Source organism: Cygnus atratus, chromosome 6 (genome assembly GCF_013377495.2).
Source record: "Cygnus atratus isolate AKBS03 ecotype Queensland, Australia chromosome 6, CAtr_DNAZoo_HiC_assembly, whole genome shotgun sequence".
Taxonomy (NCBI): domain Eukaryota; kingdom Metazoa; phylum Chordata; class Aves; order Anseriformes; family Anatidae; genus Cygnus; species Cygnus atratus.
This window is the reverse complement of record NC_066367.1, coordinates 8,615,285-8,629,663: the sequence shown is the minus strand read 5'-3', so window position 1 is coordinate 8,629,663 and position 14,379 is coordinate 8,615,285. Positions and strand designations below refer to the sequence as shown.

Here is a 14,379-nt window from a genome sequence, read left to right as displayed (position 1 = left end):
CCTGCTGCTCACCTAACAGCACCGTCCCATCAGTAATGCCCTGGGAGCATCCCAGTGGCTTCATTCCTGTTTGACAAGGCTGCACTCCCTGGCGGTGTAAGCAGTGGTCAGGGCACGGCTGTGGTTTGTACCACTTAATTTCTACTTCTGGCACGGTTGCTGGGTGGGGAATCGCTTTTTGTCTTCACTGCCTCCTTTCATCCAGCAGCAGAATGGCCACGCTGCACTTCAGGGGCTGAGCGATGCTGGGAGAGCAGCTGAAGGAGCTCGTGCCTCTGCTAACACCTTTTGATGAAGGGTATTATTTTGTTAAGTTATATTAAGATAATTGCATTAATAAAACATTTTTTTAAAGAGCATTAACCAAGGAGAAGGAGGTGCTGCTATTCCAAAGTACAGGTTTCCATAATGAGCTGAGAATTAGTATATGATAATGCTATGCTTATACAGTCCCTCATTTATTTTGGATCCTGATTATACCCCAAAGATCCCTGCTAGAGCTGTGATCCCTACTGTGCAAAGTGCTGTTCAAGAAGACATAAAGCCAGTGAGATACAGGAGCCCTGGCAGAAGAATTACAGGTGATACGCAGACAAAGATACAGTGGAAGGAAACAACATGACAGAAAAATACAGGAGAACTCCAGGAGTGAAACCCTGTCTCATTTCAAGTCAGTGGCGAGTTTGCCCTAGGATGAAGCTAAATATTGCCAGGAAGGCAAAGCTGTGATGCCAAGACCTCTCCCTTTCCCTCCCAAGGATAACTCACCCAAAGCCCTGCCAGGCAAATGGAGATATTTTAATGTTTGTGGCCACAAATCTTCTGCTGTTGACTTTGAGAACCATGACACCATGCTACAGAAAATCATGTCGTGGGGAGCTGCTGTCCTGCAAGGACAGGGAGCAGCTCCCAGCTGCTTGGCCTGAAATGAGGAGAACCTTTCAAGACATCAGCTTGATGATCTCTTGTGAACTCACGTTTTGCCACGTATTCCTGGAGGTCCGTAGAGGTTAGTCTGGACATGCCTATATTCAGTGATGAGAGACCAGGAACTTCAGAGGTGATTATGGACAGACCAAACGGACAAGCTAAACATTTACAAAAGGCTCCCAACTGTGGCTACGAATATACCGTAACCCCCGCCATAAATTGTATTTATTAACCCGGGTAGGCATGTGCTTTTCTGCCTGTAAGTTATGCAGCAGTGTAAAAACTAATCAGCACTTAGGAAAACTGTTGTCTCACTGACATTTGCACGATTTCTCCATCAGCTGCCAATGAACATTCATCACACTGGCGGTATGCTGTCTCCTTTACTTTACATAAGCTGCTGTCTGGGGACATTCATTTAACACACAACCATGTGCGCTCCCAATAACCAAGACTGCTCTCTGATTTATTTGCTTATTTTCTCTCCCCGGGAAGAAAGTGGAGGGTTGGCAACCTCTCCGAAAGATCCCTGCTTTACAGGCGAGTGCGGAGCGCTTGGGACTTGGACCTTAACCTCCAGCACAGAAATCAAAACAGAAGCAAGCTGCTAAGTGACCCTGAGAGTCCCCACCAGATCTCTCTGGGGAAAGCAGCCGGACTGCCTGAGCCTTGCAGCATCCCTCACGCTGACCCCAAAGCCGCCCATCACCCCGTGTTCGCTCTGAGAGGGACTGGAGGAGACCCAGGAGGCCGGATTTGAGGCCAGCAAGGAGAGAAGTGGAAAATGAGGTTGGGAAAGAGAAGGATGGAGCCCTCTAAAAGCAAACAGCCCTCCCCTTTGGCTGCAGCCTCAGCAGAAGTCACGGATAAGTCTCAGGCAAACCGAGGGGATGAGGCAGGCTCCATATGGGCAGCCGGAGCCCAAAGCCCTCAGAGATCTCCTAGGACCCATCACAGAGCTGTGGAGAGCCTACACGGGGTTACTAAGCCATCTGTAAGGGACACAAGGTTTTACAAAGCACACAGAAAGACTCCTAACAGCTTTAGATTTACAACTGAAGTTCAGTTCAGCATTTCATTCGTACGTGTTAAGGATTTAGGGGCACAAGCATAAACATTTGGACAGCTGTCGGAGCTAGATGGCTTGTTGTCATGTTTATTTTTTGTGCTTATGATTGCTATCAGTCAAAAAGATTAGAGGTCCAAAATCAGCCCACTAGAAGGAAGCTAAATATTCAGGAAATGGGTCTTTAGAGCTACCCTTTTACAAAGAGGTAGTCACAGTTATGGTCAGTGGTAAGAAAATAAAAGGATTAAATTGCATTTGGATTTCTCATCCCAACCCCAAACAGAAACCTAAAAACAAGACGGCAAAATTCTCCCAAATGGAAACCTCTCAAAAATTTTGATTTCCCAAAGAAAACACAATCCTAATTTGTGCAAAGATCAAGCAGCTGAAATTTCCATATGATGAGTCAGTCCTGGTAGTATTAATAGAGCAAGCATGGATGTTTGTATGCACACACACACAGACACACACTTGCAAAAGGTTTTTAAATGAAAGTTAATTTCAGCTGTAGCTAAGCAATGAAGAGCACTTCTATGGATGATGATTCAAAACCTACATATTAGCAAAAGCAAATTGTAGGTGAAAGGGTTACAAGCCCACAAAAAATTGTGACTCTATCTCCACTGGAAGCAGTCTGTTTTTGAGTCAGAATGACTGGGAAAGCCTCTCTTCTTTGGCAAAGACAGAGCTCTGTGTGTGTGGAATGAGCTTGAGAAAGTCTGCAGACCTTATAAATCCAACAGGGTGAGAGAAGAGCAGAACTCAGCCTATAAAACCTATGGACTGCTCTGGATTTCTTCTGTAGAGATGGCAGGTAAAAGCTCAGGTACTTGGCTCTGGTGAGGCTGCACCTTGAGTCCTGTGTTCAGCTTTGGGCCCCTCAGTACCAGAAGAACATCAAGGCCCTGGAGTGTGTCCGGAGAAGGACAACGAAGCTGGTGAAGGGCCCGGAACACAAGTGCTGTGAGGGGCGGCTGAGGGAACTGGGGGTGTTTAGTCTGGAGAAGAGGAGGCTCAGGGCAGACATTATTGCTCTCTACAGCTACCTGAAAGGAAGGTGTGGGGAGCTGGGGGCCAGCCTCTTCTCACAGGTAACTAGTGATAGGACTGGAGGGAATGGCCTCAAGTTGTGCCAGAGGAGGTTCAGGATGGAAATGAGGAGACATTTCTTCTCAGAAAGAGCAGTCAGGCATTGGGACGGGTTGCCCAGGGAGGTGGTGGAGTCACCGTCCCTGGGGGTGTTCAAGGAGAGGTTGGACGTGGTGCGTAGTGGGTGACATTGGTGGTAGCAGGATGCTTGGACCAGGTGATCTTGGAGGTCTTTTCCAACCTTAATGATTCTAGGATTCTATTATCTGTGTTCCATTGAAGCAAACAGCAAAATCCCCAGATGCTTCAATGAAGTCAAGGTTTGGCTTTATAGCAGCATTTTCCTGAATCTTGGAATTTCTTCCTTTCCTACAGCATTTATAAACTCAGAGTTCATGGGTACTCCTTTTTTTTTTTCTTTTTTTTTTTTTTCAACACACCCCTGGAAGTGCACAGCAATTTTCTATTGCCTGAATCTCTAGGAGGAAAAGAGTTTCAGTGTTTGTTCTAGGTAAACACATAGATTTTCAAAAAATCAGTTTCTGCCCTGTTGCACAAGGTATCAAGCTCTGTAAAACACAGGTCCAGATCAAAAGCTCGACTGTGAAGTGAGTTAAATATGAAGGATCTCACATGAGTCCTACATGAAGGCTACCACATGCGAGAATGATGTGCCCCTATCTACTGTGCCTTTTTCTGGGGACACTGGAGCTTTGCTTTCCACACAACACCCCGCAGTTGCTGAACACAACAAACTCTGAATCAGATAGCTCTAACTCCCCTTAATAGCCTTTCTCCCCTAAATTCTGTTTCTCTGCCCTTTAATCCATTAACGAGCAGGATTATTTCTTTCAGAAAACGTGATAAATACTTCTGTACTTTTTTTCACGTTAGAGATACTTTAATGAAAAGATCCATCTCATTGTTCTCCCAGTGCTTTCCTAAAATCTCACCAAAACAACTCCTGATAGCTTTCACGTAAGGACTTGAGCACGTGCCAGGTGTGGGACACTTCCCCACTAACAAATCAAGACTACTCGAGCATGATATTTGTGGGGCGAAGCTGGGCTGGCCTTCATAGGGCAATAAGAACCTGTGATTCAAGCAGTTCACAAGATCAGCATCTTCATGTTCCTCTGCAAAGCAGAGAACAGGTTGAGCTGGATGGCCCTTGAGGATACAATCCTCATCTATTTGTTTTGTGCCTAAGACTCTAGACTGTCTTGATCACACTAAGTGACTCCAGCTACAGACAGACAGAAAAAGATGAACACAAACCATATATAATAGAAGAAAGAAAATAGATACTACCTTCACTGAAAAAAAGAAAAATACCTGGGAAAAAAGGGATTTGTAATCTATGTTATGAGAATCTGTGAAGCATTAAGACCTATATGGAAGTATTTTCATTGTCAGAAAAGAAAATAAATTTGCAAGTGTATAATGAGATTGGGCATACAGCCATGAAGAGTTATAGGCTGTTTTTAATTAAGGAGGTATGAATTTTAAAGCCACGTGACCTGGGAGCACAAACTCGTGTATACCTATTGCCTTTACACACCCTGTACTTCATTGTGAAATACTGTTTTCCTTAGCAGAATTGAAAACATGTAATCAAACTTACTAGAGTGAGAGATGTAGGTTGTGTAAAGGGTAATGGCTTTTAAAAATCTGGTCTTATTTTTAAGATACATTCCAGAAGGATTTCTTCACAACTTTCCTAATAGGCACTCTAATATTATAATTAAACCCCCTGCTTCTCTGTACCTGAGATGGTCATCTGCCTAGAAATTCATCTTCTGCCATTCTAGACAGCTTTACCACAGCTGCAATGCAAATATTAAATACAGCTTGCAACCTACTTACTTGCATTCTCATATAGTTACGAATCACAACTCTCAGTACCATGCCATCATTTTTTGTTATCCAAATTGGAAAGGGGGTTCCTAAAAAGCACCCAGCATTTTGGTTTACCACCATTTTTACAGACACCACCAGCGGTCCAACTTGATTCATGCTATGAGCAAAGAGGGAGGTTGAGGAGCCACTTTGGAAGGCTGGCATTTTGCTCTGGGACTTTCCACTCATCACTGGCCCTCATCGAGTTCACGTGAGGCTGGAGGTGGCAGCTTTCACATCAGCCTGACCTACATCACAGCTAAAAAGACCTTTGCTTTTATCTCTGATCAACAGCAATAAGCAAATACTGAGTGCCTTTGAGAGTCCCCAACAAGTCCTGTATCATACTAATATTACATCCTGAAGTAAGTGTTTCATACCTTAAATTCCTCCAAGATTTTGTAATTTTTTCCATGATATTCACAAAAGTTTTTCACTTCTTTGCATTCTGGACAGCATCCATTGTGTTCCACTTTTGTACACTTTGGGTGGATTTTAGGGCATTCTGGTTGATCACAAACAGGTCCATCCTCAGTACAGACACAGGGACAGTTGGAATGTCCCGGGAAAAAACGTTCTCCCAGTTTGTACACAAAGCCACTGTCATCCACGCAGCCCTTCCCTCGGTAGTCATCAAAGATCAGGTTGTCATTACTGGAGGTCTGGTCCCCTTCATCGGCAGGGTAGTCTTCATGATTGATGGCAGCTGGAGTCACCAAACCAGGGATTACCAACAGAAGTATCCAGGCTTCATGGATATGTAGAGCCATACCCCTCCTCGGCTTCTCCATGGGGTCTCAATGCCAGAGAGAAACAGCTGCTTCCATAAGGAGACCAGTGTGGTGGTCTGAAAACAAATATTTTTAAGTGAGAACAAACTCAAAATACTAAGGGATATTGACTACTAAAGACCATTCTTTCAACCACCACCAAAAATAAATCAGTGCTTACAAAACCATGCAGATAACTATCTCTGTTTCATTTGAAATAAGCCTCTCCTCAATTATTTGTAATGAGACTAAAGCACATGAAATACATAAATTAGGCACACCTGTGTAAGCATATGCCCACAAAATACCCCTATACCGATGGTGGCTCAGAGGAATCACCTGATTTTTATTTTCCTCATTCGTGCAGTTGAGTTTTCTGCTGCACCAGGAGTTAAAGTACCTGCCTGAAACTGCAGTTTCGAGGGATCTGAACCCAACTTTAAGCATGGTTTTAACCTCCCGCTGTAGCCACTGTCCCTCTGTATTACGAAGAGGCTAGCTGGGCTACCAACATCTCCCAGCCTGCGGCAGGTCCGTATAATCCTGACAGAAAGCACGATGTAATCCACCTTCTCCATCATTCAGCATTTTAGGAATTCCCAGGGAGAAATGCTGAGAGCAGGATGATGTTAAATGCCTGCGTAGCGCGTGGAGCCGCTGAAATGTGTCTGTCTGCTGAGGCTGGAGCCTTTGGAAAACTTGGGGAGCGACGCAGCACGGCCCAACCTTTGGAGAGCTTGGCTCGAGTGGCGGAGCCATGGAGCAACCCGGGGAGGGAGAAGCTTTGTATCGCCCCCGGGAGAACCAGTGCCAAGAGCAGGCTCGGTGCCTGCACCTTGGGTGCGCGATTGGCTGTCCGTGGTGCCACATCACTGCCACCAGCGCGCCGTCCTTCCTACCCACCAGCCAGCAGCCAGCGCAGCACTAGCAGGAGCATGGTTCCTGACCTATCTGAGAACTGGGCGAAGTATTGCAGGAAACTTTTCGATGAGATATGAGCCTTACGGGGAGGGAGGGTGATGGAGGGAGTTTCTGGCACTCACCAGAAAGGGCTTGTTTGGATGTGTGTGGCACTGCTTCTCGTCCTCCTGTCTCAGTGTGCGGACAGACACACGCACCGTACACAAACATGCATTAGCCTGCACACACAGGAGAACACGTCCTCCCCCTCCACCCCCAAGGAGGCATTTTTTCTGTATTGGGATTTTTGGTGGACTGCAGATTTTCAGCAATTAGTTCTCCTTAACTGAAGGAAAAAAGCAGCAGCAGCAGCAGCAGGAGGAGCAGGAGAAGGCTTTAATCCTAGAGAAGCAGCTAAGGGATCCTGTTGACAAAGCAGTTTTTCCAAAGCCACAACAGAGGGAGACACCGGATATTACACAAGCTTTATCAAATTCAAAAGACATCTTCTTAATTGAAGGACTAGCTCCTTTCCCATCACAAGGGCTATGCACCCTCTTACAACTATCAGCAATATCTATCATAACGTGTTGTTTGGGAATCAGGCAATTCATGCAGCTGCAGCTGCTTTAACCATCGCCACAGCAGGGAATCTTGCCTACCTAAATGCTACAGGTAGCTTGCAATATTGCAGATCGGTGGGTATTTAGGGGGAAAAAATCAAAAAACAGGAGCAACTGAAGTAATTAATGTCTGAGGAATTGTGAAACAATCAAGGCAATGTGCTGAAGTGTGATGAAGAAGCTCTCCGAATTAAAAAAAAAAAAAGTTCTCTGAAGATCATAAATATTTTTTTTTATTTTGCTACAGCCTGTAGTCATCTGAGACGTCCCACAGCAACTCACAGGCACTCAGCTCAGCGGCGATCCTGGAAATCAGACAGACTGCAGACGCCTCGTACGGACAGATTTCAACAAGTAAACAAATGCTGCTTTGCTCAGAATTAGTTTACAGCTGAACTTTCTCATCATTTCTCATCATGAGAGAGGCCAGGATCGTAGGTAAGTCTCTGAGTAAAAGGTTTCCATCCACCTTCCCTCACCCCGAGTGAATAATTTACACTTACCTAATCAGGCTCGATCTGAAAGCTGAAAGGGGTCACAGGCCAACATGGACTAAAAGGTTAGACACAGATTAGTGAAAGCAGTTCCTCCTAATCACATTTTCAGTGTTGACTCACGGACAATCCCTTTTCCTCCACCTCCCATCGCCAAACACAGGAAAGCAGCAGCCCAGCAACCACGACATGAGAATTAAGCTTTAACCCAGTGTTCAGGATTCAAAGCGAGCAGCGGCGAGGCGGTCCAGAGGCAGGGATGCCGCGGAGAAACCCCGATGCCAGCAGCACAGTCATCGCGGCGAACTTGGGCTGGATTTCCTCAGGTCTTGAGTGGAGGGGGGGTAGTGGGAGGTAGGGGGGAGAAAGAAAAAAAATATATATATATATCCCCTCCCTATGCCCAGCGGATCTCTTGCGGTTCAGGATTTGCCACAGCGGGGGAAGGAGGGGGGAGAAGAGCGGGGAGGGGGCTGGTTAGGCAGTAGGCAGGCAGGGGGAGGGCGGAGGAGCCCCGCGGCCGGCGGGCCCCGCTCCCCTGCGGGGACTCTCCAGCCCGAGGGACGGGCATGGCTGCACCGCGCAGCTCCGCAACCCTTATTATTATTAATAATAATAATAATTAAATTTTTTTCTTTTTTTTCAGGGAAAAAAAAATAAAAAAGAGGGAATGGGAAAAAACAATGATAATCCAGCTGCGGAGCGCTCAGGCTGTGCTGTGTGCAGCCCCCGCGCCCCGCAGTCTTTCCGTGGGTGGCCCCGCTACCATCAGCGCCGCGCTCCCCAACTCGGCCTCCTTCCTGCCCCGGTGGAGGCCGGAGCGTTTGCTGCATCAAAAATCCCACCTTGCTGCATTATTAAAACTTCATGTCTTCCCGCAGGCTGGAATTGGAAACGGGGAGCCGAGCGCTGGTGGCTCTGGTGGTGTTACGCTCAAAATCGATCTCCTTGCAATTCGGCTGCTCTGTCATTAGGCGTCATTGTAAAGCTATTTCTGCAGGAGCAACCAAACGAGAGCTGCTGGATGTTTGGAAAAACAGGCAACGTAAAGAGGGAGAAACCAGGGATTTTATTCGGATAAAATGCAGAATAATGCTCCTCTCAGGCACTTATGCTCCCTGAAAACATTAACTATGGAAACACTTCACTAAGCCCTCTCTGCAACGCTGTCAAATCATTTTTCCCCCCCGTAAATCCTCGAGGTTAAGGTTACGTGAAAACAGCACGCTGGTCCTCAGGTCCAGAGGCAAAGTGTACCGTCAGCACCCCCCGAAAGCAGCCGCCCTGCCTTGTGATCGAAGGCAACACTGTGCACTTCTTCCTCGCCGTGGCCCCGCAGGCTGGAGAGCTGTCCCAGCTCCAGGTACAGCACCTTCACGGATCCGTCGCTGCTCGCCACAGCCATGGCGTGACCTGAAATTCAGAGCAAAGTTACCGAGGTTTGTAAAGGCAGCAGTGAGAGAGCGGTGCTGGAAGTTTGGGGCTCGTCACTTTAAAGACGAGCCACGTTTTGCGTGCTCCTGTTTTCGGAGATAAATGATGGGAAAGTTGGATAGATCAATGGTAATGAGATTGGGTTTTGGAGTGATTAAGTGAATCTGGAGACGTGGGCACGCTACTCATTAGGCGCAGAGCTATTCTACCTGGATTTGGATGCAATTATTTAGGGCCAGATTCCGACATGCAGGCTGAGCAGCAGATGCTCTGCTGATAGCTGGAGGTGTCAGAATCAGACCACGCTATTACGTTGCTTTTCTTGTACAGCACTGCAATGAAGGAAAGGGCAGGTTTCTAGCTGAGTTCCAGGGAGGTCAGGCATCTAGCTGAACTGACTGCCTTGCTCCCTGAGAGCCTTAAGGAAAAGCCAACCCAAATTAAATTTGGATAGAACTAGGTCTAACAGTAGAAAAATATAAAACTGGAAAAGGTTTTAAAGAGTTCCCAGCTTCCATGTGCTTATTTACGAACCAAACAGACTCAGTTTTCATCGCCCTCAATGAGGCAGAAAGTGTTTATAAGTTGATTGTCTTTCTGCTTAAATAACAGCACAGGTAACAGCTGGTAAGCGATATGTTTGAAGCACTTTTATTTATCCAGCCACCAGATACACACTCTCTCCTTTAAGAAATTAACTATAATAGTCATGAGTTTCACGTACAGAAAAAAGGAAAAAAAGGAAGGATCAATACATTCATTTCAGAGGAGATGTGGTCCTCCCAACAAAGAGATCCTTGCATTCTAGTCATGATCTTGGGCAAATACCTTTTTCTATTAGGAGCAAGTTCAATATAACTTCCAAATGATTACAGCTCTTTTTATGTATCAGTATTTTCTCTCCGAAAGCAAAGACATCGCCAGCAGACGAATAATTAATATTAATTATTTTTGACAAAGTCAATCGGACACTAAGGCCATCATTTTGGGAAAGATTATGAAAAATGGGAGAGATTCGGGCCATTTTTAGTCATCCAAGTTATTCACCAAGAGGCCAATGGGAACACATTACACATCAGAAGTCCTCACAATTTTCACCATGTGCAAGCCATAGGGACTCGGGCATGACTACATGATGTATAGACACAGACACAGACACAGATTTCTAGGTTGGAAGAGACCTCAAGATCATCGAGTCCAACCTCCGACCTAACACTAAGTACTCCACTAAACCATATCGCTAAGCTCTACATCTAAACGTCTTTTAAAGACCTCCAGGGATGGTGACTCCACCACCTCCCTGGGCAGCCCGTTCCAATGCTTAATAACCCTTTCGGTAAAGAAGTACTTCCTAACATCCAACCTAAACCTCCCCTGTCGCAACTTTCGCCCATTCCCCCTCGTCCTGTCACCAGGCACGTGGGAGAACAGACCAACCCCCACCTCACTACAGCCTCCTTTAAGGTAACTGTAGAGAGCGATAAGGTCGCCCCTGAGCCTCCTCTTCTCCAGGCTGAACAAGCCCAGCTCCCTCAGCCGCTCCTCGTAAGACTTGTTCTCCAGACCCCTCACCAGCTTGGTCGCCCTTCTCTGGACTCGCTCGAGCATGTCCACGTCCTTCCTGTAGCGAGGGGCCCAAAACTGAACACAGTACTCAAGGTGCGGCCTCACCAGAGCCGAGTACAGGGGCACAATCACTTCCCTAGACCTGCTGGCCACACTGCTTCTAATACAGGCCAGGATGCTGTTGGCCTTCTTGGCCACCTGAGCACACTGCTGGCTCATATTCAGCCGACTATCAACCAGTACTCCCAGGTCCTTCTCGGCCGGGCAGCTTTCCAGCCACTCATCTCCCAGCCTGTAGCTCTGCTTGGGGTTGTTGCGCCCCAGGTGCAGGACCCGGCACTTGGCCTTGTTGAACTTCATACAGTTGACCTCAGCCCATCGCTCCAGCCTATCCAGATCCTCCTGCAGAGCCTTCCTGCCCTCGAGCAGATCGACACACGCACTTAGCTTGGTGTCATCTGCAAACTTACTGAGGGTGCACTGGACGCCCTCATCCAGGTCATCGATAAAGATATTAAAGAGGACCGGCCCCAGTACCGAGCCCTGGGGGACACCACTTGTGACCAGCCTCCAACCAGATTTGACTCCATTCACCACAACTCTCTGGGCCCGGCTATCCAGCCAGTTTCTAACCCAGCGAAGCGTACGCCAGTCCAAGCCCCGAGCAGCCAGTTTCTTGAGGAGAATGTTGTGGGGAACGGTGTCAAAAGCCTTACTGAGGGCAAGGTAAACCACATCCACAGCCCTTCCCTCATCCACCAAGCGCGTCACTTTGTCATAGAAGGAGATCAGGTTCGTCAAGCAGGACCTGCCTTTCATAAACCCATGCTGACTGGGCCTGATCGCCTGCTTGCCCTGCAATATTTATATTTGTGTATAATTTATCCTAGGATATATAGGATATATATCCTAGGATAATATATATATATATAATATATATATATATATATATAATATATATATATATCCTAGGATATATAATTTATCCTAGGAATATATTGTCTGTCCTTCCATCCAAACTAACTCTTAACAACGATATTCAAGACCCACTGGCTGCACCCGTGAAGTAAACAAATGCCATTTCACCATTTATGAAAGCAAAGGCAGAGTCTAAACCAGCTTACAAATGCACTGAGAATATTTAATCACGTGTTATGCTTAGCGTGGCCATGGATATCTGTGCGAGAAAGAGAACTAGAAGGTAGAGCTAACCATGATAAATATGCCCTATTTGCAAACCTTTATAACTACCCGGCTTCTTCGTCTAGAACAAAGCCTGACACAGCAAAGATCTGTAGGATGGATTAGAGTGTCCAAAGCAGCAGATGTGAATATTTATTATAAACTCTCTTCCAGCAAGTCTTTGCTGACAGAAGCATTGCATATGGATTTCACTTGCAGCCAGACTCTCCAGGCAGTCGCTGGGATGACTTCTCCAGGAGCCAAATAAATGCCATTTCGCCTGGAGCCCTGACACTGCAACAGCTGGGCAGGGGGTTAATGTCACTTTCAGCTTCTTCAGACCCGTAACGAACGCACTCGTTAAAAAGAGAGAGGGACAGTAGCTGCACAAGGTGCACCAGCAAACCGCTCGTGCCTCCCCACGCCGGGGAAAGGGTTGAGGTTTTCAGGGCAGCCCTGGTGAGGATTGAGTCATTTCATGCACAGTTAGTGCCAGCCACGCCACGACGTACTACGGCTGCCGACTACGAGCACAGCAGCTTCCCTGCTCTCTGTGGCAGAAGGATGCACAAGGCATTGCCTGCGAGAGGGGAGGGGAAGGCGCAAAATGAGAACATCTCATTTCTGTCACCCTTTATGTCAATGCTGATCTACACGCTCGTAACAATTTGCTCATTATAATGTAAATTTACTCCCTCCTTCCTTCCAAAAGGAGATGTTTCTTTTCGGAAAGAGGGAACAAATTGTGTTTTATTGCTCTTTCAAAATGTTCTCCAATTAGGAAGCCAAACAAAACCTATTACATAATTGTCATGCAAAGCCCTGTTTTTATGAAGGACACTCGCGCGCCAACAAAGGCACTTTGATATAACACTCAGAGGAAGACAAAAGCCTGGAGCTATTTTTTTCTTCATACACCTTAGGACGAATTGTCAGGTGGGGCAGGTCTGGGCAAATTCACTGAACTCAGCAATTATGCTGAATTATACTGAAATGAGCAGTTTCTGGTTAGAAGACGCAAAGCTCCAAAGAATGAGACCTCGAGATCTCACAGCCTTTAGATCTCAAACTCAAGGTTTGAAAGACCTCAAACGCACAAGGTTTCAATGTCTCAAGACCTCAAACTCACAAGAAGCTGCCCCAGATGGGCAACCCAGGGAGTAAAAATGAAGCTTGGCTCTGGCTGGCCCCACGCCCGTCCTGAGCTCTTACTTCTTCCTCAAACTGGCAGACAGGAGTGATGACAAAGCACATCTCCACGCCAACGAGACACTACAGTAGCAGCCTCTGTACTAATTACAGCTAATTTGCTGTTGCCCATTGCTAGAACATAGGCACTAATTTTTCTGATGTACCCCTATTACATCCTTAGAATAACATAAGCTCTGACCATCTGGTCATTTGCTTCAAAAAGGATGCAGTGAGTTAGGAAAGGTAGAGAGAATGGCAGCAAAAGCAATGAGAGGTATGAACAACTTCTGTGCAAGCAATCACTAAGAGGGATGACTTATCCCGAAAAACAAATTGTATGCTAAAATGTATGTCTTGTAACAGTTACATTTCTTCTGAGACATGACTGAACTCCCTCTGAGTGACCCATGCCTTTCAGCTCCTCTTTATTTTCTTGGCATTTCAGTAAGGTATGGCTGCAGGTTTCCAGCCCCAGCATTCTACAGAGAACAGTCTCTGTTCCCAGTCTCCCACGCGCAGCCTCGCCATGCTGCCACTTCCAGCCTGGCAATGGCCTTTGTTGTAGGCATTGATTAATTGCTAATGCAGTTCCGCTGTTTGGGCCGGAAATATACTCGTACCTCATAACAACAGTAAAAATCACCCTTGCCCTTTTAGAAAAGTATTTCTGATATTAAAGACATATCCCGATGCTGTTTTGAGACCAGAACTGAACCTAAAATCAATTAGTACCTCAAATGATGTGGTTACTGCTATCACACGTACCCCGCTGTGGGGAACAGGGTAATTACAATGAATTTATCTTGTATGGACATCTGGCCCAGCCAATTTTTCCAAATGTACATCAAATTATGGAATAAAGACAGGCCAAAGCCTTTAAGTACCAGAAGCAAGAATCTAAAAAAAAAAAACAACAAAAAAAGTAATTTTGCTGGAGTCTCCACATTGACCTAAACATGTGAGCTTAAATCAAAGTTACTGCACTGCCTGAGGCTCGGTTATGTTACATATAACAAGCAACACACTTTTTCTTGTCTGTGAGGAACTTTACATACCTCTGGTGCCATGTAAATACCAAAGCCTCATATGTAAACACAATATGAAATCCATCTCCTAATTTGAACTGGGGGCTAAGTGTAAAATAGGGCTGGTGCATTGAAACAATTGAATTTAATTTGTGACTGCATTTCTTCAGACCACAAAAGCAGACAAGATTAATTTGCTGGGTTGAT

General features: G+C 46.1%; 2 protein-coding genes across 4 annotated transcripts in view; both read right to left on the bottom strand.

Annotated features, from left to right (window-relative positions):
* The window catches only part of VWC2L (von Willebrand factor C domain containing 2 like), a 39,060-nt gene extending 31,017 nt beyond the window's left edge, over positions 1–8,043 (bottom strand). Inside the window, exons 1-2 of the mRNA XM_035536877.2 lie at positions 7,784–8,043; positions 5,368–5,834 (exon numbers count right to left, since the gene is read on the bottom strand). Of these exons, the coding sequence (XP_035392770.1) occupies positions 5,368–5,778 (411 nt within the window). The 5' untranslated portion in view covers positions 5,779–5,834; positions 7,784–8,043. The remainder of the gene's footprint in view (positions 1–5,367; positions 5,835–7,783) is intronic.
* An 817-nt stretch (positions 8,044–8,860) lies between these two features.
* SPAG16 (sperm associated antigen 16) overlaps positions 8,861–14,379 on the bottom strand; it is a 382,795-nt gene continuing 377,276 nt past the window's right edge. For 2 of the 3 annotated variants that reach the window (XM_035536875.2, XM_050711723.1), the window contains one exon: positions 8,994–9,187. In XM_035536875.2, coding sequence (XP_035392768.1) covers positions 9,009–9,187 — 179 coding nt within the window. In that variant the 3' untranslated portion in view covers positions 8,994–9,008. Of the gene's footprint in view, positions 9,188–14,379 lie in introns of all 3 variants that reach the window. The other variant, XM_035536876.2, reaches the window with a different exon arrangement.